This window comes from Phoenix dactylifera, chromosome 7 (assembly GCF_051530095.1).
Source record: "Phoenix dactylifera cultivar Ajwa chromosome 7, Ajwa_hap1_PhDact_Kaust_v1.1, whole genome shotgun sequence".
Classification (NCBI taxonomy): Eukaryota; Viridiplantae; Streptophyta; class Magnoliopsida; order Arecales; family Arecaceae; genus Phoenix; species Phoenix dactylifera.
Window position 1 is genome coordinate 5,276,736 of NC_143196.1, and position 26,926 is coordinate 5,303,661.

The 26,926-nt window shown below is 36.9% G+C and overlaps 2 protein-coding genes across 2 annotated transcripts; both read right to left on the reverse strand.

The window, feature by feature from the left end:
* Positions 1 to 2,829: 2,829 nt before the first annotated feature.
* On the reverse strand, positions 2,830 to 3,867 carry LOC120111078 (zinc finger protein AZF3-like). Its single transcript, XM_039127465.3, has one exon. It carries the CDS (start codon positions 3,765 to 3,767, stop codon positions 3,006 to 3,008), a length of 762 nt encoding a protein of 253 aa, XP_038983393.1. The 5' UTR covers positions 3,768 to 3,867; the 3' UTR covers positions 2,830 to 3,005.
* Positions 3,868 to 7,296: 3,429 nt separating this feature from the next.
* LOC103705293 (mitotic checkpoint protein BUB3.1) lies at positions 7,297 to 22,771 on the reverse strand. Its single transcript, XM_008788951.6, has 9 exons — positions 22,443 to 22,771; positions 22,195 to 22,325; positions 17,335 to 17,417; positions 12,412 to 12,678; positions 8,930 to 9,005; positions 8,156 to 8,236; positions 7,929 to 8,007; positions 7,741 to 7,841; positions 7,297 to 7,640 (listed from the first exon to the last, which is right to left on the reverse strand). The coding sequence occupies exons 1-9, from the start codon at positions 22,569 to 22,571 to the stop codon at positions 7,553 to 7,555; spliced, it is 1,035 nt and encodes a 344-aa protein (XP_008787173.1). The 5' UTR covers positions 22,572 to 22,771; the 3' UTR covers positions 7,297 to 7,552.
* Positions 22,772 to 26,926: the final 4,155 nt, after the last annotated feature.

Consider the following 26,926-nt stretch of genomic DNA (forward strand, 5'->3'; position numbering starts at 1 on the left):
CACACTAAATTGGACTAGATCAGGTGATGGAACCTTAATTGGTACTTGGTATTCATATTAACGAATCATCTCAATTTTGTATCTATCCAGTCAGTGTTCACGCGTAAGGAGCCATGTCATCTATCTCTTAGTCAAGTAAAACGGGCTGCTGTGCCACTAGTAAATTGCAAATTTAACTGCCCTAAGTATTTTGGACATCTGATGCTTGATGTAGGAGTCGTCGAGTCGCAAAACTGGATCAGGACCTACCAGCTTCTACAAATTTGAGTCTAGGTCAGCCTTTTGATGCCTCGACAAAATTCGGGTCAAATAATGGATCAAATTTGGGTTGGGCATCTTGAGCTACCACCTTGATATGATAAAATTGAAAATGGTACGTAGGCAACCAAAATTTGGTTGACTCGGCTGAACAATTTGCCAACTTCAGTTGCTCGACCACGTATAAAATGAATATATTATGGTAACTTGCTGTTGGCTGCTTTCTAATCGTTCCTTTTAATATAAAATAATTTAGCTTTATATTTATAAAATCTTGAACTTGAGCTCGGTTTGCATTTCTTGATAAAGTCTAAGCCATATTTAGATTGAGTTTTAATTCTTTTGTTGTTTCTATGAAGCAAAAATTTTTTCAACCGGACCAGCCTCCCAGATTGACCAACTTAATCCAATATATTCTTCTTTTTTCCTGTGCTAACGCATATATTTAATTTCACAAAAAGTTGAATCCTTCGTGACATAATTGGATATTGAATTCTTCTCTATAGTAACTTATTTTAGTGAGCACTAGCTTATAATCTAAAAAGGAGACCCCTTGACGTCATGTTACTTGATCTTATTTTTATTTTTTTTAAATTTTGAGAGAAATAGTATGCGGCTTGGCCAGTGGTCAGTGCCATCTCAAACAACAGCCGACCTTCCATGCCACGAGTAATTGGCATGGGACCTAAAATGCCAACATCCTCTATGGTGCAGCCAGCAAACCACAAAGTACCATGTCCGAATGCCTGCCATTAGAAGATGAACAACCATCACATCCAAAAAAAATAAAAAAGTAATGAGTCTCGAAGCTCTCTAGATAGCTCCCTTTCACCAATTCAGAGAACTCTTCTAGAATGATTTGATACAAATGGAGCCACTCAATCCGCGGCTCTATTAATCTTTTTATATATATACTTAGCCTAAAAGGTACGGACTGTCTTGTTTAATATGACCATCTATGGTTGCACAGCATTTTGCAATTCTACTTGCATTCCATGAAGGACCCATGCTCCTGTGACAATTGACTTGCAGCTAAAAGTGGTTCCCAGAGGGCCCTAGGTCTATCATCCTAGAGGGTGATTCAGCCACCGTTATCAGTTGGATCCGAGAGGGCCCTAGGGGTGACGTCAGTGACCACCCATTGCTTCATGACATATGGACTATGGCGAGGGATGGATGAGCCTTTCAGGCTAAGCACATCTACCGTGAAGCCAATGGTGCTGCGGATTGGGTGGCTGCGTATGTAGCTCGCCATTCCGGAGATACCTTGTGGACTGGAGATGGGGAGCTGCCTTTGGCACTCCGAGGTATCCTATTTTTTGACTTTATTGGGTGTATCCGTACCCGTCAGGTATGATCCACCCGTATTAGCGCAAAAAAAAAAAAAAAAAAAAAAAAAAAAAAAAAAAGGTTCCCAGCAAACCCACTTCCCACGCCGCACGGCATATCCATGAAGCATTGCATAGCGGATCCACTGGCCAGCAAGAGTAAATTATTTTTAGTTGCCGACTTACCTGCCCCCCAAGCCACCCTGATATGTGTGCATGGACCCACCTCAAACCAGCGTCATCCGAAGGCCAAAAAAGAAGCCTCTGTGGAGCCTAGTTGGAGTCACGAACGTCAGTGAAGATGAGGTGCTAAAAAAATAAGTGGAGAACTTGGTCACTCTCTCTTTCTGAGAGATCCATTCTACCTTAGCCTGAGGAAAGCTAAACAAGCAGCCTCCGTGGAAAGGAGGGTAGAACTTAATTAGTTTCTCTCTCTCTCTCTCTCTCTCTCTCTCTCTCTCTCTCTCTCTCTCTGTGTACATAAAGTTACCTCATGCAAGAAATGTTGCACCTTTCTGCAATTAAATACTAATCATCTGTTTTCGAAAATAAAGTTAGAAATATTAATATCTAGTTGAGGAACACCGAGTTCCCATCATATCCAGCCGACTCAGCAAAACTGTACGTGAGTTAAAAATAATATCTAGTTGGAAGCTTTTATTAGATAATTGATCATACCTCCTTATTTTAAATGCAGCAAAAGTGACCTCAGACGCTTGCGAGACGGCACTTCCACCTTGCGGAGCTTCCAAAGTTCCCATCCCAATCCGTCCCTGCCGCCTCTTTCTTGTGTCTCGCCAGTACTCGTTGGCTGAAAGAAAAATATTTTTTTTAAAACTAATATCACCTTGAGGAAAAAATAATTCTAATACATAAAGAGTTTTTACAGCTTTTTCTTTGTTTTTTATATGGTTGAATTTACAACTTTTCTTGAAAGCACTATTTTTTTTTTTTATTATTGGATCTATAAAAAGTTCTACCAACTATATAATGTTCTTATATAACACGCAAGAGAAAGAAACAAGTCTAGTTTCTAGATAATGTCCTCTCAAAAAAATCTCATAGCATACTTTTATTTCTCTTTTGATAAGAAAAATAAACTCGAGCATGAAAGCAAAGAAACTCCCACCTTCCCTTCTTATCCCCTCACCAAACCCCACCTCATCGTAATCCATACACTCCAAAACTTATATTAATCTATAACACAAGCTAACAACATGAAGGACCAAGTCAGAATCCATGCTTTAAAAAAGCAATAATAATAACTTTATAATTATCTCTAAGAAACAACATAAGAAAAAGTTATAAAAACTTGTGAACACCTAGCTACAAAGAATAATTGCAAATTCCCTGTACACCAACAAATAATCGTGATATAATTCCAAACCTAAAAATACAAAAAAAGAAATAGATAATGAACTAAACAAAGGCGGTCGCAGGCTCTTCCGCGACCGCTGACTTTCTCTGAGTCGAAATCTTGAACGGCCGCTTCTTCAGCGACAGAGGACTCTGCACCTCCTCCTCGTCGGCCGCCGCCAAACGCCAACTCGCGGCAGCTTCGGACCCGAACTCCGGCAGTGGCGGCAGGTTCAGATCGAACCCCCTCAGCCCCGAGCTCGCCGCCTCCAGCGTCGTTATCCCGCTCCCTCCGGTGGCTCCAGCGCCGGCGCCGCCGTCGTAGTGGCGTCTCTTGTGGCCCCCCAGCGCCTGCCCCGTCGGGAACGTCCTGTGGCACACCGAGCACTCGTGCGCCCTCCCCCCGCCGCCCGACGAGGAGGCGGAGCCGGTAGAGTCCACCTCCTCCGCCCCCCCGCCGGGGGTGTGGGGCGCCTTCCGGTGGCTGGCCTTGTGCCCACCAAGGGCCTGGTAGGAACCGAAGGCCTTACCGCAGACGGAGCACTTGTACTCCTGCCTTGTCTCCGGCGGCGCCGGTGGCGTGGGGGACGGGAGGCGGCCGTGACCGGCTCCGCCACCGCCACGGGCAAGCATCATGAGGCAGAGCGCGAGGTACTCCTCTTCAGTCGGGTGGTGATCAAAGAAGCGGTGACGCTTCGTCCGCTTCCGCTTTGCCCACCCCTCCACCCTCTGCGGCGGCGGCGGCGGCGGCGACGCCTCTCTCGATTCAGCAACACGAGACTTCAACACCAAAGCCGGCACCGGCGCCGGAGTTTCCAGAGCCATCAGAGCTCCAAACAGCAACAAGATGAGAAGAGTAGAAGAAGAGTCGAAGAAGAGAAGGGGTTCAGTTGGAGAGAGAACTAAAGAGTAGAGAGCAAGGAAAGGGTGTTGGATGGCATAAATAGGTGGTGGCGAGTGCCGTCAAACTTGGGGGGGGGGGGGGGGGGGTGCTGGAGCAGGTTAAGCGGCGCAGGAACACGTTAAGTAGCAGGAGTACTGCAGCGAGAGTCGACTTGTTCTTCATTCAAAACAATACAAAACCGTCTCTCACGATGGAGAGAGTCTTCTCGTACTGTAAACAATAACGTACGAATACAAGACTAATATGGGGTTAAATTTAAAGAAAGGAGGCATCTTATTGGATAGAATGTGGACATAATACTGTAGAGAAGGGACACCGTACCGTAATCCTGGCCTTTTCGTGGCTTTTGCCTTCCTACTGTGCCACGTGGCATGTATATCTGTAAATTAGAACTGACCTCTACGCGAAGGATAAGGAAGTTTGGGTGTGAAACAGTGCGAGAGGTTGACACGTGTTTCTCGTTTCCCCTTTGCGCATTCAATACATATGTTCGTCAAGCCACGTAACGTGTGACCGTCTATGTTTGGTGCGGACCACGTGGTGTTGAATTGGTCTAATTCTCTTCGGTCGTCTCCTCGGCTGCGCTTGGTCTCAGAGCTCGGTTTGGGCCAGCGGAAACTCGCTGCAGCCATTTGATTAACCAAAAATAGGATTGAAGTCCATTCCTTGATAAGCTATTTCGGAGGAAAAAAGCCCGATGGCCTATTTGGATAATCGAACTGAAAATCTTATAAAATTTATGGATTGAACCAGTACAATCAGAACTAGCATTGGAATGGACCACATATGACCATTTATATTTGGTGCTGAGGTCTTTATTTTAGCCTTATAGAATTCGGGCCGACCCACTCCAAAGCTACTTCTGGGTATTTATACATATAGGTCTAGTTCAGTCGGTTATCTTATGATTTTGCTGGTTATATTGATCCAATCTATGAATCACATAGGATTTTCGGCCCATCATCCAAATAGGCCTGAAGTGGGTGGTTCAACCACAACCGATTTTTCCCACTCGATCTCATAATGTCCTGGCCAAGAATTGGCTTTGACTCCTTGAGAGAGGAGGGGACATTGATTTAGCTCTGATACAACCTATCGTGGTCTTAGTAGTCCAAAAAGCCTAAGCTATTGGTGGAGGACCAGCCCAAGCTTATAAATCGATACAACATCCTCTTATGAGACGACGTGGGACTATAACCTCTTGCTTAGCCCGCAAAATATACATGCCCTAGTTCAATGCATATTCGCATTAAGTATGCATTGTGAGGACCCGTGCGGGCGTATGTTTAGTCCCACATCGGTTATTCGCTGGGTAGATCTTGGGTATTTATACAGGATCAAGGAACCCAAATAGTAACTTCCGGCTAGCCATTTTGGGTGAGGTCTTGGGTTGTTACAAATGGTATCAGAGCGGACCGGGCCTATAATCTATGTGGACTAGGGGACACTGCAGCACAGATCTATTGGGGCTGCCCACGGGCCAATTGTGGTGTTTGTGATTAGATTTGAATAGATATGAACCCTTAGTCTGACAAGGACGTCAGGGCTTGAACGGAGGGAGTATGTGAGGACCACGTGCAGGCGTGTGTTTAGTCCCACATCAGTTATTCGCTGGGTAGATCTTGGGTATTTATACAGGATCAACGAATCCAAATAGTAACTTCCGGCTAGCCATTTTGGATGAGGTCTTGGGTTGTTACATGCATCATGTCTGAAACATAAGGGACGTGCAAATGATGGTGATTATGAGAGACTCATCGTATCTAAGCTATAAGTAATTGGAAGGTCACTTCTATCCTGCATCCGAGTTGAAACAGTTTTATAACCTGCAAAAAGTTTGAACACCGCGTGCCGGCAACCCAGCACTGTGTTAGCTGAAGCTACCAATATCTCCATCTCCTATAGCATAGTTTTGAACTAACAATGAGTTTGTTACTTCTTCCGCTCAACGAGGGACCATCTAGTTGAATAATTACAAGTTTACAATCAAAACAATGCATTATGTGAGATATAAGAATTAAGGATAAGTAGAATTTATGAATCATACATTGAACTGTCGTTAACCAAAAAAAAAAACTAAATGTCTTGCCTAATTACTCATGCACCAAGCATAATGCAACTGCCAAGCGGATCCACCACTTGTATTTGCCTTATTTAATCACCTATCATCAATCAATGAGCAGTGGGATGATATTGAACTAGTCAACTAGAGCCTCTCATTTCATAACACAGATTGGAGAGGGTAGAGACTCTTAAAAGAAGAGTGCAGCTTCTGGGCAGTCGGCTCAAGTGTTTGATAGGATGATATGGGACTTACAAATGGAAGTTTGAGGAGATTTTATGCTATAACAGAAGAAATAGCAAGTGGAGGTTCTACAAAATCCAATTAGATTATGTGAGCTATTGAGAGGCTTTTTCTTTTTTCCCGTCTAAACCCAACCTCCTACGCTATAAACACTTGAACACCCGACCGCAGCTTCTAGTGAGAACTTCTTGGCCACCCGCGAGTGAGAGACGAGTGGTAGCTTTAATTTGATCAGATGATCATTCGCTATACTTAAATAACATACTTGTGTTAATATAGGTACAGTAAATGGAGTTATCTAAAGCAGGTTGTGATGGTTCGATGATCAATTTTTTTTCCCTATGATAAAATTTGAAAAAAATAATAAAGACATTTTTTTCAGATAGTTCAAAAATTTTACTATTTCAAACAATTATATATATATATATATATATATATATATATATATATATATATATATATATATATATATACTGCATATTTTCTTTTTTTCCGATTAACTTAATTCACTTGATTTTTTAATACACTTCATGTATAAATGGTTGATGGCGTGGTTAGACGGGTACCTTGACTCGTTATCGGGTGACATCAAGTTTTTTTATTTTTATTTATTACGAAGGATGACTCATACCAGTAATACATCATGTTCTTAACTAATAAACTATAATAGTAGGCGAGGGTCTGGGTTAATTTCAACTCTTGCTGAGAAAAACACAAATCAGACCTGGTGCCGCTGTTAACTAATTGGCTAAGAGTTGAGCCTTGCAGGGTAGAGGGATAACTGGTACAAGCTTGTCAACGGTCAAAAATCATAGCAAGATAAACTACTCGGCTTTTGCTTTTTCCCCTGCTTTCTCACTGTAACCGTTGGTCCTCCAATGGCAGAGAAAGGGTGGCAACATAGCAGATTGATTATATAGTTAGTTCTTTTGCCTTATTGACTTGTGAATGGGGGCATAGGTCAGACTCTGTAACTTCTGCTGCATGTTCTTTCTATATCTTCTCCTTCATAGGTAGAAAATTATATATCAAATATTGACTTGTAATATATGTGGCACAAAATCCAATAAATTTCTTATTCATTTCCTTGATTGTTTCTAAAATAAAATAATGAACACCTACAACAGTTGAAGTAAAAGAGCCAGTTGGAGATCAGATGAAGACATTTTCATTAAGTTATCCTATTCTAACAGTGTACGCAACTCACCCTTAATTTTGTTTTAACGAAAATAACAGCCATTAATTCCCGACTTAGTTGTCCACTGGAGTTCTCTCTTTTTTTTTCTCCAGAACAAAAGCTGTCAGAATACACACGTAATAACAAGAAATAGAATTTTTAAGTATTCTCCAATAAGCATTCTACAAATTTTAACTACCTTGTTTCTTGCGATGAAAAACAACTTATGGAGGAGGTGCAGGCAATGCCTTGGGCTTTGGCTTGACTTCGACCTCATTCACATTCCGCACGAAAATGGCATCGGGTTCATGACTGCAAGATGATAAATAAATTAGTGATTGCACCATAACGGTGGCATTATTTTAATAGGAACGAATTTTATGAGGTTAGCAAAATAATTTGATTCACTCACGGTGTATCCCCCTCTTCGAATGTGTAGCTGGATGCCACAGCCAGCAGACGTCCATCTCTACTGAAGGATAACGCTGCAATACTGGTTGGGTATTTTGAATACTGTAAAAGAACAGAACAAGAAAAGAAATGTTATGCAGAGCTTCTCAATGGTGATGTACAGGTGTTGCCACTGTATGAAACTATTACCTGGTATAATCTCTTCTTGTTGTTACCATCCCACACATTTACATATCCATCACAGCCTCCAGTGGCAAATGTTCCATAACTACAACAGCCAAATTTAAGGGCAAAAGAAAGGAATTAAAGGATGCGTCCAAGTGTGTGGGTGTGACACAGAGAGAGAGAGAGAGAGAGAGAGAGAGAGAGAGAGAGAGAGAGAGAGTGTGTGTGTGAGAGAGAGAGAGAGATTTTACATGGGATGGAATGCTATTGCATTGACTGGATAAACAGTGTCCTTCCCAGCCTCTGATTTTCGGTGGCACTTGAATGCATACCTGGATGAAACATTATTCAGTTGAGGGAATCGAAGATCAGGAAACGTATAGAAACACCGAAATTGTCATAAACACCAAGCAAACAAAAGGAAGTGGAATGTTGCAAGAAACAAATGCTTTGGAAATTTAGTAGTACTTGTAGGAAATAGAGAGGTTAGTTTCATTCTATTGATTCCTCATTGAAGCAACGGACTGCTTTTTCTGCAAACAGACTAATGAAGAGGAAGTCGCTGCAAATAACAGTGCTATCTCAACTGTCCCAACAGTAAAGTACTAAACAAACAGGATTCTTCATGCAAAGTAGGAATTCTAAACATAAAAAGTGCTATATAATGAAATGTAAGTTTTTCCCATCAGACAGCTAATCACCTAAGTCCACTCGGAATAACAACTTAGAGGTTGAATACATTCAACATTTGCTTCTCTATCTCTGCACAGATACATTTTCAGACATGCACATTTATGTCCTGATAGAGAACTAGCACTTAGCAGAGAGCAGCTTTAAGTGAAATCAGAATTAATCACATCATTGAACAAATCAGTCTCTACCATAACGTAGTACCGTCTGTACGATTCAAGGATCTACAGAATATGATCTCAAATATGTTGAAGTAAAAGCAGCATATATCTTCTGAAGCAGATGTGTTCCTATTTCTAGTATTCATATAATGAAATTTAAGCAAAAGAACATACTTCTTAGATTGGCCAGCCTCAGATAAATCAAAGAACTCCATAGCAACCCGACCTTCCACAGAACTTAGGGCAAAACCTGAATCAAAGAGCAATCCAGGTTAAAAACATCAAGTACAGCAAATAGGGTGACTGCATTATTACCAATATATGGAATGTAAAAGAACGAAAGCAAGTGATGCATGAAATTTAATATAAGATACTAACTAGTTGAGAAGTATTTGGATACTAACTAGAAAAGTATTTGGCATGGCAGCCAGTTTTAGAAATTTGAATGTTAAATATCATATGAAGTTCAAAAGAGTGCCGATACACAATCTCTTCCATCATGCTTGCAGAACTAGTTCGCAAGCATAGCATCAAAAGAAGTCTGAAGCGGCAAGTCAAAAAATGTACATTCTGATACCACTTTAATACTAAAGCTCAGTTGAATTGTCACATTAAAGAAAAGGTGAAAGTAAGGAATGTAAACTGTAGAAATTAGACCCCAAGATGTTCCCTCCTGACAACCCTCCATTTATAATACTACTACTCTTAATTGTCATGATCGCTCATCGTCACATGATCTGATCATCATTAACCACAAAGCTGAAAATCATAGCCAAAGGCAACTGGCAAAATTATACACTGTACTGCAAAGATAAACTTTCCTAGCTGCCAAATTGTCAGCCTTAGGAACACAGTTACAAACTTGTGAAGCGTGATTTCCCATTGGGCACCAAGCAGAAGACTTTTGCAGCTTTGCAACAAGCCATATCCCGGCATGTCAGATTAATGGTGAAACAACTAAACTAATAAAGTAATAGATTTTCTACATTAGATGAGTTTGAAGCTGTTTTAAAGCAAATATGCTTGACTCCTTATGCTTCAGGTCCTTGCTTCACAGTTACCTTTGGTGACTAAACTGCTGCAGAAGCATAAAATGTTCTTTAATAATACCAATAGCATCTTAAATGGCATATTTTTCATACTTCGTAGATATTGATTTTGAATTTCAGACTTGCCCACTTTGTATCCAGAAATAGGCTTGTAGATGTTTATCCATTATCTGTCTTGAGTGCTATTCTCACAACTATAGTAACCACAAAAGTGCAATTCTGAATATATAGACCGATGCCTTTGTCAACATTTTATCCTATCGAATCCAACCTTGCCAACTATTTTAGCTAAGTCGATGCTCCTAATTATGTCACACGTCCTTCCACCAAGGCATTCTTAAGCTCAACACTCACCATTTAGCTGCGGTCTTCTCAAAACTCCTCTATAAATCTGCTACTACCATCAATATTGTCATGTTAGTCTGCTCAGATATGTTGATGCAGCAATGGATCTGACTCAGGTACAAGATGCCACATGACCTTTAAGTCACTCCCATTGCCCATCGTACATCCTTAACCTCTTCATTTCAAATTTATAAACTTGATAGTCCACTCCATGCTGCCTAGCAATGCACTCTTGCATATAGTTTCCAAATAAGGTGCAAGAATAATACACAAAAAAGAGGTGGGGAATAAGCATCCCTCTCAAGTGAAAAAAATAAAAAAGAAAGAAAGAACACCGGATTTGTAGAAGTAAAACAAAAGGGAAATGCATGAGAAACACGTGACTACAGGCTAATCATTCAGAAATTGGTTGCTGGAGGTTTCTTTTTTTATTTTGTTAATGAAATTCTTTTGCTTATATTCTAAGTATGTAGATGTTTCAAAATTTTCCCATTTGAGGAAATCAAATTGACCTTCTTACAGAAGCAGCTTTCTCAAGACCCAATATGCTGCACAAGAAATGAGTTCCCTGGATGCTTTCACATCTTACACCAATTCCACTAACCAATTTCTTATCACTTACTTTGTTTTCTTGTCCATTAAACCAAGGCCTTAAAAAGCAATGGTGGTAGCTGTTGGTTGAGGTACCACACAATGCACATGCAGTAAGTAGCTGCAAATATAGGAGACCTATGTGATTGTTATTTTTGAAATCCCTAGAAGTAAATAAAATATGAAAAGTATATAGAAGTAAACAAAGTACAAAAAAAAAATTCAAAAAACTAGAAAAAATATTAAGTATACATCGTTACACTTATTTGAGAGCATATCTTACAATAATATGACAACTTAGCATTTAAAAAAAAAGAAAAAGAAATTTCTTCATATGGTATGCTCAAATCAATATGACATGTTAAAATAAAATTATAGTGAGGAGCAAGAGGTGGTGGAGTAGGTTCTTTATGAGGTATGCTCAAATTTCAGGTCCACAAATACAACAGAGAAATCTGCAAATAATCAAATGATGAATAAAAAGAAAATAAGCAGCAAGGATTCGTGACTTATTAGCTTAAAGTGTCTACATATTAAACAAGATACATAGTATTTAAACGACCAAAATTCGTAAAGGCAGTCAAAAGTCAAATCTTCTTCAAGAAATGATTTACCGGACACTTTCATCACAAACCGTATGTGCCCGGGCTGCATATGTGAGATATTAGGTCCTAGGTGGCTCACTATGCAACAGAATGCTAATGCAGATGCAGTGCAGTCACCAGGCTGCATCCGCATACGCTAGCCCATATTCAGCTGCCTAGACCACATTATTAAATATTGCATTAGATTTCCTTTACCTTTTTATTTTGTAAACCAGCTTTTTAATTAAATTCCCTTAATGCAGTATCCTCTTCTATGTAAATTGTGTGTGAAACAAATGACTAAGATTTAGCTGCAGATGTGCAGGACTCAGTTATGTGTGGAGCGCCTATATCTTCATTATCTGGTATATCAAGAAATGTGGTTGTGTCCTTTTCACCCGACTCTCTTGCTTCATAAACTTAAGCATGCAACTACATCCAGGCTTAACTATTTAGGACAAACTGGTTTTGGTTCAAAACATTCAAGCTATCAATTCCACTCATCCCCCAACAATAATAGTGAATGTACTTGTTTTTACCAGATTAAATGCACACAAATTGAGGTCCACATCCTTGGAGAAATTATACATTATTTATGTTTTCCCAGATATATCAACACGAAAGAAATGTTAATGATTTAAATTTAATTTCAGGTTCATAGTTGTTTGTTATCTGTGGTGGTGGATAGGGGCTAATCTGATGTTATTGCGAGCTTTTCCATGACTTTTACCAATGTTAAAATAGAGTTTTCCCTTCTTAAACCATTGAAAAAAGATTAGACGACCTTTACTTACCAAATCCACCTCCGATCTATCTAGAGAAAACTACCACCTCTTGCATATGACAGAAATTATGCACAATGCTAAGCTATGTATTTAACAAGAACACATTAAGAAAACAATATAAAGCCCATCTATATTAATAAAAAAGAAGTTAAAATAGCAACAAAAAAAAAATTCCAAGGACTTTTTATGAATCAACTATCTCACTAGTAAGTAAATGCATCCATTCATGAATGACATGCACAAATATCCATGTGGAAATTTTAAAACTATATCAACTGCTTCAAGTTCTTATAAATGTTCACCTGTGCCATTGGGATAACAACGGACACATCTAGTTTGATATTTCAACGAAGACTCCCTCCGTTGCTCCGGTTGAGACATATTGCGCAAATCATAGACATTCACATGCCTTCCTGCAGTTGCAACAACTAAGCGGTGGCCAACGAGAGAAAGTGAATATACACGTTCAGGTTGTGGATACGTCCCGACGAGAGTACGATCTGGCCCACTTGCACCTCTAGGATCCCAGCACTTCAGTGTTTTGTCCCAACTACCTGTGATTACTTGTCCTGACATGATATAAATAGACAAATCAGCACACATCATAAATGTTGCATATGACAACTTATTGTTTGACATCATATTGACGAGTCAGTACACATCATAAATGTTGCATATGACAACTTATTGTTCGACATCATACTTACAAGATCAAAGTGCAATATACCATGATAATGCATAAATAATATGATGGGATAGCAAAGAATACATACATCAGATAGAATGCATCACCTAGTGCTATCATGGAATTCAATCAGTAAAGCAAATTATTTTCTAAGACAGATCAAAGACAAATCTAGTTACAACATCTAATGCTATATGAATCTCAATGGCATTAAGGCCGCATTTGGAAGAAGAATAAAAGGAAGTAGAAGTCATTTAACCCAGTTATTCCATTCTTTTTCAGCCAAACACTCATTGGAGCATTTGGATCAAACTTTTCTTTTTGAAGGGAAAACAGACATTTCTAAAAAATTTGGTAAACAACTGTTTGCCTCACAAACCCCTTTTACCCACTTAACCCAGGAATAAATTACTCCATCTAGGGTATAGTAATCTATTCCGTAGTAAAGAAGAGCAGGAGTAACTTAGCTCATTTATTTTGGGTTGATTTATTCCTCTTCCAAAGTAACCCAAATTATATATATAGAATCAATGGCATGACTTTACTTACGCAGAGCAGAACCGGGTATAAAAGCAGATTCAGGTGCAGGTGTGGGAAACCAGATCGAGCATTTAGAATAGGAAACTTTTAGCAAGTGCAGGAATGGGTTCTTAGAGAGATGCTATAGCATGTGCAGCACCCTAACTAGAAGTTTCGAGCTACAAGCAATGTGGCCCAAAATGATGACTGAAAGAGGAAGTCCTTGCAACATCCCAACCTCAGCTTCAAATGGTAGTCAAATCTATAGAGTGATCTAGAAGTAGGATATCCAGAGAAGACTGTAGAATGCTCAAAGATGACCAAGATGCCTGATATAAAGGCCAATGAGGTTACCATAGATTCATCCTGCTTTCAAGAGCTATCTTCATTAGTTTTATGAGTAGGTTATAATGTGAGCTCAACTGCAATACCATGTTAACACAGCGGCCAGTGAACTGATTCTGATATAACTGCCTATACTTATCACAGAGTCAGACAAAAATCTCAAAAAATAGATCTCTTGTTTTTGGTGTTGTTTTACGTATTGGCAAGTGACATTAAAAATAGTAATGGCATTTAATTTGTTCAAAAATAGTAGACAAATGCATAATATATAGCTTTTAACACACGACAATGATAAATTCCATATTAGAAATTACTGAGTTCCATTAGCTATACTGACCAAATAGACAGGAACAGAAAGTGATGCATGCAACATTGTGTAATTCTTTACGAACAAGAACCTAAAATTGATTAATCAATCAGCATAAAGCATAAGCACCGTAGCCACCAAATGCCAGAGAACCCTTGGATATCTTTTATTGATCCAATAGGTGAGTGGGAAAGAAACACTACAAATCACAACCATAACCACAACCATCTCACCTTATCCTAGCTATTTAGGTCAGCTTTATGGATCCACATTCTATTTAGGGCCATCTTTGATGCCATTCAATGTCCCCCATATCTTTGTTCACAACCTCGTACATATTACTTTAAATCTTCCCCTCCTTGTCCCGCATCCTTCAACAATTCTCTCTCCTTACTAGAGCCCCCTCATATTTTCATTGTGCAGCACCTAAAAATGCTGTAATAGAATTCATATTCTCAATCTATCCGTATACCAAAATTTTTTTACATTTACATTTCTGCCACACTCAACTTGTTTTCCAGAACAATCTTTAATGCCTAACACAATACAAAATTTCAGGCCTTATTGTTATCTATAAAATTTTCTCTCAATCCCCAAGTTGTGCATCACTCAGGGGAAAATGAATTATCAACACTGACATCAATAGTTCTTGATATTTTTAGTTAACATGGAATTAGATGTTTGCTCAACCAATTAACTTTCCACTTGAGAAAAGTGTCTTTTAAGGTAGCTTTTCTAGCCAACTTGTTTCCCAGGTTGAGGATTAAATATTTAATAATTTTTGGACAGACCATAAAGAGCGATATTAATATAAAGTGGTTCGAAGCTTAAAATAAGTCAGGTCAAGAACTAAAATAGGTGACAGCAACCGGATACATGGTGGAGTACCCAAATGTCATGGTAACTACAATTTATGAAAGACTGAGCAAACAAAAAGGATATCCACATCATTTGATCAAGAAGGGTTATTCATTGATGGTCCAAACATCTCATCTGGAAAGGTAAAGGTTATATGCCATGATAGTAATTCTGAAAAATCGGATATATGTATCTTCATCTTTCAAAATCACTCTCAAGGTATACTTCAGAATATGTGGCTTGTTGTATGCTTTTATGCACATCGAACTTAGGAACCCACCCAGTTGCCATATTCCGAGATACTTTACATGGAAATGCATACAATCCTCTTATATTTATGCATATATAGCCTCATGCATGATGCTAACATTGATGAGAATTTCTAGTGATTTGAATTAACGAAGTGAAGAACATTGGCTTGCTGGGTTGGTGGGTTATTCCTTGACAACATAACACATATAACCCAATTGCTAGCTTTAGGGGATGAGGTAGAAACATAAGTAAACAAGATGCACCTGTAAAAACCTTTCTCATTGATTATAATAACTTTTCGTAGTTGTACTATAATCACATCAATAACTTATAATGGGTGTTTTTATAGTTGAAGCACATGGAGAGTGAATTCACACACAGTGGGATATATTTATTTTAGTTGATTATCTGATTTGAAATTACGGAGGGCGAAAGGTTCAGACATAAATCAAGTTTAAGGCCATAGACTTGAGGTCAATTAACAATAATGTAATTAAATTATATCAGACAACACAAGAGACTTCCTTTGAGATTAGAGTTTCTTATTTTTAGACAAAAAAAAAAAAAACCTTCATCTCCTTTTTACTGAGCTCAATTTCTAATAATACATTCTGTAGATAAAAAATCCAATTTAGATGGAACAAGATAATAAATCTTTTCTTAAAATGTAACCTCCTCCACTTGTGTCCTGAATCTGATTATTTTCCACTTAGAAATTCATGAATCCCACATACAGGTTTCAAAGGCTGTTTGAAGTTGCAAAGTTGATGGGAGAAGCAGATGAAAATTACTGATGTTGCTGTATATTATTTTTTGACGATTGATTCATCAAGCAGAGTAGTCAAATGTTGGTGTCAACCAAGACAGAGCTGGTTAGATCAGATTTACCAAACTGGCACACCAAAGATCAAATTGGCAAACTCAAATTTATCTCTAAAATCCTTAGATGTTATGCCATAAGGAAAACAAGTGGATCCTATATAAAATAAAATAAAAAATAAAAAATGATTAACCTTACAGGAAACCTTGATCCATCAACTTTCTTAAGCCTACATTCCTAGCCCAAAGAGTTTCCATTTGTTTATCCTGGTTCCACAAATTTCCATTTAATTATTCTCAATAATCCAATCAAGAAATTTGTACACAAGGAATTATAAACATGGATTGTCATTTTTTTATAACCCACAAGTTAAACAGGTTAAATGTTAATAGTACCATGAATGTGCTAAAGTTACACATACAAGGGAAGCAATTTAGGACCCAACTCACTACGAAGCAAACATGGGCAGGCATGTTTTATTTGCAGGTCAGGTATGGGTCAAGCAGCAATGACCACAAGTTAAACAGGTTAGGTGTTGATAGCACTACGTTGTTGATGATCCTTATCAAGTAGGGATTATTGTGTTAGTATTGATAACTAATTACTATAACCAGAGACAGGAGAGAAGCATCAGATCATGTAGGATTCAAGAGGTTACAAAAATTTGTTATGCAGGTCGATGGATCAAGAGCAGATCAGTAGAATGAGCTACTACTACCTAGTGAGTATGGCTTGTATGGTCTCGAAAAACAATGAGTAGTCAGGTCATTCAGCTCTAAGTCAAGCCTATATATCTTGATAGACAAGGCTAACCCAACCCAAACCATTGCAACTGCCAAGTATAGAGCTATGGGTCTTATGATGGTTATTTAGTGACTCATAAGAGTCATAATGCACAGATTAAAGTCTTTCAATATTATATTAAGAATGTAAAATAGGATGTGCATATATGGGTTTTTTTTCTGATAACAAATTTTTTTCGAGATTCATAGTGCAGTGCACAAAGTCATCTATATAGATTGATTACACAAAACAACAAACAAATTTTGAATAAATTTAACAGAGAATACAATTGCATGCATATGAACCTGTCAAATTGACTGATCCATGAATGTGCTTTATAAGAACAGGAATAAAAAAGGGGGCAACACTGCATCAGTTCAAAAAGAGTGAAAAGTTGCATAAGATCATTTAGTTTGCCTATCTTGAAGTACCCTATGTTAAAAGTGAAACCCTTATAAGGTTCATGTCAATATGCAATCATTGATGCTTGCCTTATAAAGTTTGAAATTTCAACATATGATCAGTAACAACAACAACAATAGTAACAATAATAATGAAAACTTTCAGTTGACATGGTTTCTCTGTAAAACTTAATAGCATAATAAACCAAAAAATTTGGCAGCTATATAGTTTGAGTATACAAATAGCCAGGCAACCTGCTGCATAAGAGTATTCAACACAACGCACAGGAGCTTCATGACGTCCCAAAATATCCTCCTTGCCAGTACCGAAGACAAACCTGAAATAGGATGGTTATTGTAAAAACTTTGACTTAATTGATTTTCCAACAAGGTACGGTTAAAATTTTAAATATAGGTTATACGACAGATATTCAACATTTGTTGTAAAATGGATAGGCAACCAAGCACCAATCATTGCCTTACAGCAAAATTTTGGAAAAATTATGTTCGAGAAAGTTCTGTCTACTAATAATTGATGCAAAATGTTTGCAACAGAACAAAAAAATATATAAGGATGAGCTATTGATCACAAGGCACCACTTAAAAGGGGAAAAAATCTCAAGTGGGTCGCAAAGTATCATTCCAGCTGCTTGAGATTTAAGATGCAATTTGAAAACAAAGTGCCATTTTAAGACTTTATAATTCTACCTATGTTCCATGAATACCTTTATTGTGAGGTTACATGCATGCCTTCAGCACATCAAAGATGAAAAGGCTGTGGAAAAACACATTTCCAGGGGTAAAAAGAATTTTGAAGATAAAATTTACCAAAAGGAAAGAGTATTATCTTGCCACTGTTCTTCAAGATTTCCTTCAATATTTCACTTGATTACTTGAATTGCAAGCAGGTATTAGGTGCAGGATGGGACCATGTCTTTTAAGTAATAATAATAAAAATAATAACAAAATAATAATAATAATAATAAAGAAGTAAGGAAGCTTAGAAAGCAAAAGTGTTGTTAGAATCAGTTACCTAGGAGCCCAAAAGGGCCACCGCCTAGGCAAGGCCCAACTAAAAAAAAAAAAAACTAACCCATTTAACCTTTAGCCGTTGGAAACGGTTTAGACTGCAATATATGGTAATCACAACACCCGCTTCCTCGTCTCGTTAGGCAACAAGTGTCCCATTTTAGAAGGATAAAAAACCCAGCTTGCGAGGGACCTTGTGAACCCAGAAGTTTACTCTAGCTAGGCAGGCCATGCTTTCGACCCACATGCCTTTCAATGAGAAACAAGAAAAAAAAAAAAGAAACAGAGTGAAAGCCATTTGCCATTCGGGTCTAAGTCGGGTCCTATCATCACCTTTTCTTTTTCCCATCCTCTTCAAACCTTCCTCACCCTCCTATTGATGGCAACATTGGCATGAACACCTCGACTACCTACTTGGTGACCTCCCTCCATGTTCTCCTACCTTGCCCCTTCTCAAACTACTTCATCTTCTAGGCTTGACTCAACTGCAACTTCTACTTTGTTATCAATGCCTTACTAGCATCCTGTCCCCCTTGCTAATAACTACACCTTGACTATGTAAGGTTGCTGACAATATGAAGTTATTTACAATTCCCCATGTTCGAGCTTGATTCGCGGTAAACAAAAAGTTCAACTATTGTCGGCAATTCTTAGTATATATTCATCTTGCTAGAAACAACTGATTCAAGGTATATTGCATAGGTACCACATAGGCTCTCTTTCAAAGAATCAGCATTCATTTTTCTCTATATAGATTATCAATTTGATTAAAGGAAAACTATTCAGTGGTTAAAAAATTAGGTGTTTGGCTGACTGAGATCTTGAACAATTATGTAGGTACAGACCTCCATACTCCTCTTAGTTTATGTCAAAATTCTGCATATGGATTAATAGTTATAGATGCTTGCATGTTCTTCCATACCATGCAAAGAATCAAACTTGAGAAACCTTCTTGATTAGTTGGGGTCATGGGAAAGGTGTTATTAACATGATAAATAGACCCCATGCCTTCTTTTGAAAAGCAACTGTTTCATATCTTTTAAAAAACATCTGTTTCATATCCACTTATCCAAACTTTATTTCCTTCCTAATTCCTCCTTTGGCATCAATCAAACATCAATCTGTATTGGTTGTCTTTGACAATTGATCGTGCCATAGACTCAATCTGGAATCAATATTAATTACCTTCTTCTATCAACAGTGATTACCATGGGTTTCAGTAGGTTCTCTTTATAGTGATTACCAGTGGAAAGGGAGACAAAGCAACATGAAATGAAGGGCTTCTGGCCCTAAAAAAAAAAAACTTTCTCATTATTTCTTTGTTGAAAGCCATGTAGATCCTCGAAAGCATGATCCGTCCCTGCTGAAGTAAACCACTCACAAACATCGACTAACTAGAGAAAGAAGCAGGTGTTGTGATCACCGTACATGGCCATCTAAATTGCTTCCTTACTTGTTGCCTTTTTTCTCTTCTTTTTTTATGTCTCCTGCCTCAGCAGCACCCAACCTGGAGAGAAGCAAAGACCCAAGCAATGGTTTGTAGGGCTCCACCAATAGGCAATGGATATGGGCACTGGAGGCAACAGGAGACTCTATTTTTCCCCCTGCTTTTCCCTATCTTATTTCATCTTTTTTTTTCTGCTTATGTTATTGTTTTTCCACTTGCTCCTTGGTGGCTAATGACCCACAACCTGCTTCTTCTCCTTCCTCTATTTCCTATGTTGCCTTGTGCTTAACGTTGCTAAAGCTAGCTTAGAGGTTGTTGCTTCTAGGACTCTTATTCTTCTCTTTTCTCCCTGCTCTGTTATGGTCTAAACAGATACTTATAACATTTTAAATGCCTTCCTCCCTAGGTGACCACCTAGGCTTGGAAGGTCCAAGACCAGTTCTCACCTAAGCAACTTCACTATCTTTTGAAGTGGGTACTAGAGCAATGTCTAGGAAAATTGTAAAGCAAGTTAAACTAGTTTCCCAAAAATGATATCCGAAGAAGGTGGTTCCATCCATGGTTTCAAATCCCAATGGGATGTCTTGTAGAATGTTGGGAAAGTATCATCCCAAGTATTAGGACAAGATTGTCCCAGCATCCCGATTGGCACATCCTGGGACATCCTCATCCTATATATCAGGACGGGGCAAGATGGCAACACATCACGTTCCGCGAAAGAACTAAGATGCCCCAATCCCATAAGATTTAAAACCTTGGTACTTGCACCTACCTTTATTTTCCCTATCTTTAGTAGTATACTTATTTTTCATTCTTATAATTTGCATAGCGGTAGAAGTAACTGTGGGTATCTCATAATAAGTAGTTGATGAAAAGGTGTTACACTAGGTGCTACACCTAAACAATCAACTAGATAATAGAATTACATACGAGTTCTAACATTCCCTCTAAAACTGAAAATATTTGAAGGTGTGGCAATTTGACGCTGACCTACCTCCCCATCCAAACCAATGTAAAATAAATGGGCCCATGAAAGGGTTTTGCAATAATTTGGTGGTATCAATTAACGGAGCAACCTGGTTATAAATGGTTGGGTAGGGGTTTGGCTCTTCAGACCCAATGTGTCACCATGGACTAGATAACCCTTTAAAATTGATTCCTCAAAGATGGCCCTAACCATGCAATGGTTTATAGCCTGGTTAAGGACTGATTCAGATAATTAGAACTGTAGCATGATTGGTGATTAGAGAATTTAAAAATATATATATTCAATAGAAGTAGAGGATGGAGTGTTTGAGATTTATCACATTTCTCCTCCACCTTATTTTTTTCTTCTCATTTTCTCACTTTATTTGAATTCAAGTTCTAAAACATCTGTTTTGTAACCATACTTTGCTATAGTTTACTGACATATGTAATTAACAAGGAAAGCACTAATCAGGTTGGCAGGTTGGGTATGGGTCCATATAAAGTAAATGGGTTTGAGTTTAGCTTTTTACTTTCCAGTCCGATTACCTGAATATAAACGGGTTGTCAGGTTGGTACAGGTTGAGGATTTTTTTTACTCGTTCAAAATTTTACCCAATCCAACGTGGTACATCGCCATCCCTATGTTTGATATGCACAATGTTTCCACTTTGTGACCCTTATCTTTCAAAGGTTGCAGACCTAGAGTAGATGAAGATAACATTCTTATCGCGAACATGCAAAGCATTGAGGCATTGTTATCACTAAACCTGATTAAAGAGGTGAAAGGTTGAGCCTAGGTTTAGAGTTTATTGTAGAGAATGAGGCTTACAATATGAATGGAACCTCAGAAAAATTTTCCTGAATGGAAAATGATTCGTACAGCCAATCCCAAATGTGGGAATATGGCTAACTAAATATGAACACAGTATCTAACATCATCTCTTTCTAGCAATTCCTCAGACACATGAAGAAGACAGTCTAAATAACTATGGATGTTTTCACAGGTCCAAAGTTTTTCAGATAATATCAGCGGTACCATCATCATCCTTAGACAACCTATAGCGTGCTGCAAGTACCACTAGTGAAGGCTCTACTTCCCCAACGAGAAGGGTGATGTATAACAAAGCATGAAACCTACAGCAAAACCAGCCTAGCCAAAACTAAACGACAACAAACCCTTCTAATAAGAAAAGCATTTTTGTTTGTGTTACCATCCATGCCAGGGTGGGAGGGGGAGGGGCAGCCTAATTCCAGTTCCCACTTGAACAGACCAATGAACCATAACAGATATAGCTCATAAAGTCCAACTTTTTCCATCTGGAATTCACAGGGTTGCATATGCAATGCTGTTGTCAATTCTACTTGCAAACTCTAAACTTGAGATATACAAGCTAAAGATGGTACCAAAGAAAGAAAAAGGAAGCGCTAATATGTATGAATTCAAGCTTCTAATTACGCTGAGAACTTCCGTGGCCTACAGGCTACAGGACATAAATGCAGTATTATACTAAAACAGCTAAAATAGCAAAGTCTTTTTTATGATAAAATGAGAGAGAGGCGCTTTTGGTCACAATAGATCAATTTTTCAATCCCATCAAATGTTCAGCATAGCTCAAAATTTCAGAAGAACTCGACAGCAGAACTCAAGCCTTAAAAGTCCCCCCCCTTACCTCCGGACCGTGTTATCAGCGCTGGCACTGAAACCAGAGAAATCATCATGGAAGCAGCAGTCGAGAACGGGGCCTCCGTGCATGAACTCCCCCTTGAGGACATTAGCACTCGCGTCGTAGAGCCGAACAGTCTGATCAAAGGACAAGGATCCAGATCCAGTGATAGTTAAGAACAAAACCCTAGTCAGATACGATTAGGGTTTTGGTGGGGGAGGGAGGGGAAGAGAGGAGAGAGGAAGAGAGTTTACCTTGTCCCAGGAGGAGACCAGGAGGTGGTCGCTGTGGTTGGAGAAGCGAAGGTTGGAAATGCCATCGGAGGGGGGATTGGAGAGCTCCCTCCCGCCACCGCTGCTCGTAGGAAGGACGGCGGCGCTCATGGCGGAGGCCGGAGATCGGAGCGTCGAGGGACTAGGGTTTTGGCTCTTGGGGAAGAAGGGTAACGGAGGAAATTTGAATTTGATGGAAGCTTTCAACAAATCGAAAGAAGAAATTTTGATGAGATGGCTGAATCCTCGGGGAGGAGAGCGGGCGGTCCAGAGCGGTTCAAAATTTCGGAATTCTCTTATTTTGCCCGTTGAACACGTGCACCGAGGAAGGAGGGATCAGTGGTCACTACGGTTCAACCTGGTCTGGGCTCAATCCGAACCAGGCCAGCCCAATTCGCTTGTGACAAAGATTTGGGTGCGGTTTTACGGTTGGTTTGGATTTGTAGCGACGTTAATCAAAATCCGACCCCAAACCAATCGAGATTTAAAATAAGTAAATGTATCTTTATTTTTCATTTAACTATAATTTAGTTTTAAAATTACAGACTTGTGTAACCGTTTCAAAATAAGCCCATCTAACGCAAATCCAACAAACTGTTTAGAAATATTTCCAATCTTAAAGTATACTAGCCATGACTTTGTTTGCAGGTACATATATGTACATTTATAGTTGGTATATTCAACATTGTTTTTGCAAGCAAATCAGTGTATAGTTTTAGTTTGGATATTTAACATAATGTGACAAGATTTTTTTTGATATTAGACAAAAAATAACCTTATCATTTTGTTTAGAACTTTTTATAGATATTGGTGAAAACTCTCGCTCTTTTTATTCAATTTTTTTATGTGTACTATTCTCTCACCACCAAAATAGTGTAAATTTTTTTTATATTTAACTAATACCTTTGTATATTTCCATCACTATTTCATGGCGATCTAGCTTTACATTTTTCAAACCCTCGGCTTAACTTTCTCCACTCAATTTTGAATGTAATGTACTTTGAAAAAGTTTGCCTTGTTGATGTGTGGAGTGGTAATCCAATTCAACCAACTTATATTTGCCAACAAAGCTAGGTAACTTTGTTTCATTACTTGTTAACAAAATAGGTGTATAAGGGTAACTTTGATCACTTGATTTACTAATAGATGTTATCGGAAACCAGTATGGTGGGTTGAGTTTTTAATAAAGCATATAGCAATGTTTCAAGTATTTTCTTTCCGACTCAAAAAATTGTTGGATCTGTAAAAGAAATTATAATGCAATTGATTTTTAAGATGTTTTGTTATATAAAATTTAAATAGTTTGTAATGTAATTTAAAATTAAGATATATAATGCATATTAGCCTATATAAATTTTTTTATGCTAGTATGACCAAGAGAATAAGATATTATATATGCCTTCATTAAAAAAAAAATCCAACTGAAATATAATTGGATTCCAAATGTAATATTCATCAATAACATCTAAATCTTAAAGATTAGTCTAAATATGGTATAAAAAAAATTAAATTACACTAGTAAATATCCTAACTTATTATTGTGAACTTTGTTAATAGTTATGAAATCTAAATATAACTCTGGAATTGATATAACTAAGTTTTGTTGATTTAAATGTTTATTCTATTATCAAATTCTAAACTCTTTACATGCTTTAACATGTTTATATGAGAAAAATTAAAGTATAGAGAATAGTTCAACCATATAATATAATTAGTAATAGTAACATGGCATTAAACCTATTTTAACTTGAATTAAAATACTTATTTTTTTTTATCGTGGTATAAACATTATTACCTTAATTTAGAATTTTGTGATAAGTTGTATCATATAATCTCTATTTAAAATTACTTGCAATTGTTTATTTTTGTAAATGTTGGTGATCAATGATAGCATACATATACATGATTACCTTAGCAAGTTTGTTAAGATGATCAAATTTATTGAAAATCAATCTCTGATAGCCATTAATTGAATAGTTAAATTGTTAAATACTTTAACTGATAGGTTGAATGATTTACAACTTCAAAATTATATTTTATTAAATTTATGAGAGTTCTTAAATGAAAAATATATTACTTTATAGTGTTTGTTAATTTATTTTGAGAAGATGAGAAACTAATACTTAAAGACTAGGTTAAAATGTACAAAAAATATTAGTTGTGATTTTAATTTACATATTCTATAATAATCTATATGTCCAATCAGACGATCATAAAAAAAATATTAATCTCATGATTACATGGTACTAAATATCATCTAACCAATTGAAAATCAAGTTAATTTTATTTAAAAATCTAAATGGCATATTAGACTATAGTTATTACTATCTATAAGTTCAATTTTTTATAATCTATCATAAAGTTTTAAATGCATGAGCACCAATTGATTATAGTAGTTCAAAATGAGAAACATATGTAGAAAAAAAACGATAATAGAATAGAGTATGAACATAGAAATAAAAAAAAAAAGTTTATCCATTCTTTATGACCATATGAATCATGTGAAAAAAAATGATATAAATACAATTTTTTATATTTTATATGAGATATATTATCATATCTTTTGTATGAAACAATACCTTAAAAATGTTTTGCATTTTTATACTTAATAAATATGATTATGCAAATAAACTAATCCTATGTTTGGTTAGGATGATAAAAGGGTGGAAGGATGGGGTCAGAAGGTAGGGTAGACCCCATTCACCAGTTGGTTCAAAAAATCTTAAGAAAAAGGATGAAAAAAAAGGATTATCCATCCATCCTAGTCTACCAATTTGCGTTCTTCCAAATTGGAATAATGCAAGGAAGAATGGGTAGAGCATGCGAGGGATAAATTTCTATATTGACAAAATTATTCTTTATTAATTTTGTAACAAAACCCTAACACCTCTTCATCTTTTTCATCAAAGTGTAGTTTTGTAAAAATGTTATATAAATATCATCTATTCTTTATTCCATTTATTCTATACCAAAATAGAGGAGAGACTCATTGCTATCCATTCTTTTATGTTTTACCAAACACATGGAGAAATGGATGGAAGATCTATCTTTCCTCTTTCTCATCTATCATTCCTTTTCTATCTATTCTTCCTCCAATCCATCATTTGTGCCAAGCAGAGGATAAGAGTTAGCTATATACTAAATAGTAAATATTGATAAATAATTAAATATAATTAAAAAAATGGTCAATCAAAATTAAAAGTCCACACCAGGTGATCATAATACACACTAATAAAAATAGATAGAGGTCTGCCACATGCTTGATAGTCCCCGAACTATACTTTGATTCCAAAAAAATGAATAAATTAATTATATGTTGAAAAACATGTCAAAGCATGCAAATTGAAAATTTATATAGATATGATATAATATTTTAAAATATTGTCTACATGATATTTCATTGCACATTTTGCTTGGATCTAGCAAAACATCATGTTGTATTATTAAAATCATTTATATCATATATTAATTTAATGCATAAGTTACATAACCTCTAAACATATTATTTTTAAAGCAAGTTTTAATTGCATAAATCAAGATAATATTGCAGCACTGCGATTTGGATGAGTGATCATTGATTTTTTAAATAATAAAATACCTTATAAAAGATTTAAAACTCGGGCTCTCTTTTTTCTTAATCACCTAGTGCATACATATAATATAGATATGTATATCAATGTTTTTGTATATGTGGGATCACCTTAATAGAGTCTAGGTTAAAAAACAAAAAAAAATTCCATCTAGGTGATGAATTTATTGAAGAGGATATGCTGATAATATTTTTTAAAAAATATTATAATTATAAATTATGTAAAGATATTTTGATGCAAAAATCTTCCCAAAAAAATTTATTAAAATTGCTATATAGTGAATAATAAACTCTTCAAGCAATATTTTACCATAGGATAATTTTGATTCTGTGGTAACGGCTATATTTAATTTAGGGTTAGAATTTGGATAGTAAGGAAGAAAAATAGGTTCTAAGAGTTATTATTAGCTTTGTGAAGGTAGCGGTCGATATGATAATAAGAATAGGAGATTATGGAGGTAACACAAATATAAAAGGAGATAAAAATCAATAGAAATAGACCTCTTTGGATCATATTATATATTAAATCATATATGATTATGGAAGAAGCCTTTGTTTTAACATTTTGTCAATAGCCCCAATTCTAAAGCCTGAACGTTGTAATGTTCATTATTTTCTTTAAGTTCAGTTTTTATTTGGGATCAGAAATATGATTAAACTAGTCAAAAACAACTAACTTGGCCAATTTTCCAGAAAAATTAATGAATTGTGTTTTGATGGAAGTATCAAAAATAGTTATTAAAATATAGTTTCGAACAGTTAAACTTCAATTTAGAGAAATAAACTCTCAACCACTATATAATTTATTTCATGAGCTTGCTAACAAGTTTTATTATACTTGTTCTATCTCATTAAAGCTATTTTAATTAGGTCTCCA